General features: G+C 36.2%; 1 protein-coding gene across 1 annotated transcript in view; it reads right to left on the bottom strand.

Moving 5' to 3' along the window:
* Window positions 1-5,000, bottom strand: part of trh (PAS domain-containing protein trachealess) — a 633,985-nt gene that overhangs the window by 237,678 nt on the left and 391,307 nt on the right. Inside the window, exon 3 of the mRNA XM_086555191.1 lies at window positions 4,931-4,966. Coding sequence (XP_086411317.1) covers window positions 4,931-4,966 — 36 coding nt within the window. The remainder of the gene's footprint in view (window positions 1-4,930; window positions 4,967-5,000) is intronic.

Genomic DNA, 5,000 nt, shown 5'->3' with positions numbered 1-5,000 from the left:
AAGGAGCCTGCCACGCCGGCCCTCTTAAGCACATGCCATCAATACTTTGCCCAAGTTGGCCTCTGTTTACAGCTCCATAATGAGGCCTCATTTGTACATTCCACGGCCGGTGATAAACAGCCAGGACGGACGGACAGATGAGGAACCGGCCGGCTTGCGTAGATTCGACCCCCCCCTCTCTCTCTCTGAGTCCCCATCCCCCCTTGCTCCCTTCATCCCTTCTCTCCTGACAGTGTCATCCCCTCCCTTGCCTCTTCCTCCCCTTACGTGCCCCTTTACTACTTACCTTACCCTTTACCCCTTCTTTTGCCCCTTCACGTCCATCCCCTGCCCCCTCCCCTCACTATCCCTTACTCACCAATCACCTCTTTGTCCCTTTCACTCCCCTTCCTTCATCTCCCCCTCCTCCTCCTCCTTGCCCTCTATATTCCCTTCCCTTTCCCCCCTTAACCCCTCCCCTTCATCCACTCCCTTCTCTCCCCCAACCTCCCTTGCCCCCCCCTCACCCCTCACCCAATCTCCCTTGCCCCCCTCCCCCCTCCCCCCTTCCCTCGCCTCCTACCCCGTCAACAAGGTCGCTGTCCTTGTCAGGGCGACTTAACGAGATTATGCCCATCCGTTCGCAATGAAACGATTCAAGATGAAATAATGAAATAACGAGTGGAATAACCAGTGAGAGGGACTTATACGTATATATATATTTTTTAGATGATAAAATCTGATTACAACTCTCAGAAAAAACAACAACAATAAAAGACTATCTGAGTATTATAAAAGATTAAGAGAAAGAATAATAACAAAAAAAAAAGAGGTCGATAAAGAAGAAACACAGAATTAACAGAGACATCAGTGAAAACTAAACCTCATAAGGACATCACTGAAAACCCGACTTCATAGAGACATCACTGAAAAAAAAAAAAAAAAAAAAAAAAAACTGAAATCTAACAGCGAGTGAAAACAACGACAGCCATGTAGCGACAACGGAGGAATTGTACCATGACAGACGTCTTGGAGAGAGTGAAGTCGAGACAGCCATACATGTCCATCATCTGCAGACTTCATTTCCTTGTCGTTGTACTAGTTTGTGACGACGACGTCCCTGTGTCTGTCACCGATCCCCTGTATTTATTTATTTATTTATTTATTTATTTATTTTTTTTTTTAATTATTATTATTATTATTTTTTTTTTTTTTTTTGTGTGTGTTTCTTTCTTTCTTTTTTTCTCTCTTCTACCTTCTCGTCTCCCCTCTTTTTTTCTCTCTCTTTTGTCACTTTTTCTTCCTACTTTTTTTTCCTTTTCTTATCATTATGAATGTTCTATTTCTAATAATAATGATAATGATGATGATAATGATATTAATGATAATGATAATAATATTAATGGTAACAGGATCAATGATGATAATGATGATGATGGTGATGATGATGATGATGATGATGATGATGATGATAGACTAATAATGATAATGATGATAAAAATAATAATGATGATGAAAATAGTATTATCAATAATAATAATGATGATAATAACAACAATAATCACGATGATAATGATAATAATGAGGATAAAAACAATAATGATAATTATAACAATAATGATAATGATAAGGATGATGATAATAGTAGTAATAATAATGATAATTATAATGATTATTATGATAATCATAACAACGATAATGATATTAGTAACAAAAATAGGGATGATAAAAATGATATTGATAAAACAACCAAGAAACACAAAAACAACATAAATGATGATGATTATAATGTTAATGATTATAGAAATGATACTAAAAGGTAATAATGATAATAACAATGATAATGATAATACTAAAAATGATAACAGTATCAACAATAAAAACAAAAATAATATTGATAATAATGATTGTGACAGTAATAATAATACTCATAATGATGATAGTAATAACAATGACGATAATAATAGTAACACTAATAATGATAATGCTAATAATGATTATAATAATGAAATAGATAATGATGATAATAATAACAATGATAATGATAATGATAAGAAAGATAATAATGATGATAATGATAATAAGATAGAGATAACAATCATAATGATAATAGCAATAATAACAATAATAAAATTAATAGTAATAATGATGATAAAAATGACAATGACCATAACAACTATAGCCAAAACACAACAATAACGCTGACAAAAATAGCAACAACAACAACAACACACTTTTAAAGCAAAGAGCGGACACAATGACCCTTCAAGTTTTACTTCGTGGGCGCTGCGGGCGATGTGAAGCCACGTGCGGGCGTCACACTCCGCCCTAAGGGATGAGGGGAGCTGGGGTGGGTGAGGGTGTAAGGGGGGGGAGAGGTGGAGGGGATGGGTGGTTGGGTGGAGATCAGGCTGGTTACTCCACTTTTTTAGGTGTCTGTTATCCTCCGCCTCCTCCTCCTCCCCCTCCCTCTCCCGTCCTCCTTCTTATACCCTCCTCCTCCGTCTCCTCTTCCTTCTTCTCCTTCTTCTTCTTCTTCTCCTTCTTCTCCTTATTCTTCTTCTCCCTCTCCCTCTCCTCCTTCTTCTCCTCCACCTCCAAACTCCACGGCAATTTCCTGCCTTCCTGTTCTGCTATTTTTATGTTTTTATTGTTCATGTCACATTTCTCTTCTTATCCTTACCTTCTTTTTCCTGTAATTTTCCTCCTCCTTTATTTTTCTTCTGTTACTTCTCTGCTCCTCCTTCCATTCTATTTACTTGTTCTTCTTCTTCCTCTCGTCTCTCCTCCTATACTATCTTTCCGTCCTCTTCTCCTCTCTCGTTTTCCCTCTTTCTATACCTCCTCTTCGTTTTCCTGTCATATCTCTCATTTTGTCTCATCTCTTCCTCTATTCGTTTTTCCTTCCTTTTACTGTTCTTTTCTTCATCCACCCTGTCCTTTATCCTCTACATCTTATATTCTCTACATCCCTTTCCTATCATATCTCCTTATCTCCCCTTTCCTTTCATCGGTTCTCCTTCCTCCTTCCTTCTTTTATCCCCTTTTGTTTCGACTATTGCCCTGCTCTCACATTCTCCCTTCTTCCTTTTATATCTCATTTCTCCTATCCTTTTTCTCCCATCTCTCTTCAATTCCTCCTCCCTTCTTATTCTCCCCTCTCTCCTACCCCTTTTCCTTTTAGTTATCCCTCTGCCTACACACTATCCCCCTTCTCCAATTCTCTCTCACTTCTCCATCTTTCCCCTTTGCTGCTCAGTTATCCCCCTATCCCCTTTCCTTCCAGTCCTCCACTTGCCCTATTCCCTCTCTTCTTCTACCCTCTCTCCTCTCCCCTTTCCCTCATCCCTCACATCCACTCCCTCCTCCTTTCACCCTCCATCTCTCCTCCTCGCTCATTTCCCTCTACCTATCCATTCTTCCTTAATCGCTGGATATATATATATAATTCCATGATACCCGTTATTACCCACGACGTAAGAACAGGCCCTTAAGTACCAAGACATCCCCCGAGAGGAGATGATGGATTCTTGCAAGATTTTGACTTCTTCTTTGTTATTTTGACTTTCTTGTTATTTTGACTTCCTCTTTGTTATTTCGACTTCCTTGTTATTTTGACTTCTTTGTTATTTTGACTTCCTTGTTATTTTGACTTCTTCTTTGTTATTTTGACTTCTTTGTTTCCTCTTTTGTCTTTGATTCTTTGAAGATTTATTATAACCCTTTGACGGGGCTCTTCGGCGATGAGGAATGTCGACGAAAATGTCTTGAGAAGTTGAGAAATGTCTTGAGAAAAAACAAACAAACAAACAAACACAAACAAGTAAATCAATACCGGAGACGTAATATGAGATCCAAGATAACTTTTCATTAAACTAAGGCGTAAAAGAAGTTATTCCTGATGATAAAAACCGACCTCTGAATTAATGTCAGTTTGAAAGATGCCAGACCACCCAGCACCTTATCTTCCAGACGGCCTTCCTTGCACAGAAGACATATACCTTCATATAACCAACCACATATTACGGAAAAGTATATACGTTAAAATACATACATACGTGTGTGTGTGTGTGTGTGTGTGTGTGTGTGTGTGTGTGTGTGTGTGTGTGTGTGTGTGTGTGTGTGTGTGTGTGTGTGCGCGTGTGCGTACGTATATATACATACATACATACATATATAAATAATATATATATATATATATATATGTATTTTTATATACAAATATATATTTATATATGTATGTATATATATGTGTATATATATACATATATGTATATATATGTATATACATATATATCTATATATCTATATATATATATATATATATATATATGCATATATATATGCATATATATACATATATACACATATATATACATATATATACAAATATACATATATATATAAATATATATTTGTGTGTATATATTTGCACATATATATATATGTATATATATATATTATATATATATATCATATATATATATATATCATATACAGTATATATGTTTATATATATATAGATAGATATATGTGTGTGTGTGTGTGTGTGTGTGTGTGTTTGTGTGTGTGTATGTATTTATATATGTTTAGATGCATATACATATATATGAATATATGTATGGAAATATAAACATATATGCATAAGTATATATATATGTATATATGTGCATAAATGAATAAATAAATATATATATACATATATATACATGTATATGTATATATATTTATATATTTATATATATATATATACACACATATATGTATGTATACGAGATATCATTTATGTCCGTATTCAACGCAGTACACTCAACGATAATTACACCTACATACACCTATCAGGCATAAATATGCACATCCACAACCGTACCTGTCACACTGAGTGATAGGCTCCACCATGCCACGAAGCAGCTGGAAATAAAATGGACAACGATCTCAAGTTGGTACCGACCTGTGCGAAAGCTGAGACCACGGCCCGCCGGGAAGGCTGTTGGGGAGAGAAAATCTCGTTAGTGTAAATA

Source organism: Penaeus japonicus, unplaced genomic scaffold, assembly GCF_977035675.1.
Source record: "Penaeus japonicus unplaced genomic scaffold, GWHDUDI00000001_assembly GWHDUDI00000030, whole genome shotgun sequence".
NCBI lineage: Eukaryota > Metazoa > Arthropoda > Malacostraca > Decapoda > Penaeidae > Penaeus > Penaeus japonicus.
The sequence above is the reverse complement of the archived record's forward strand: the minus strand, read 5'-3'. Positions and strand labels throughout refer to the sequence as shown.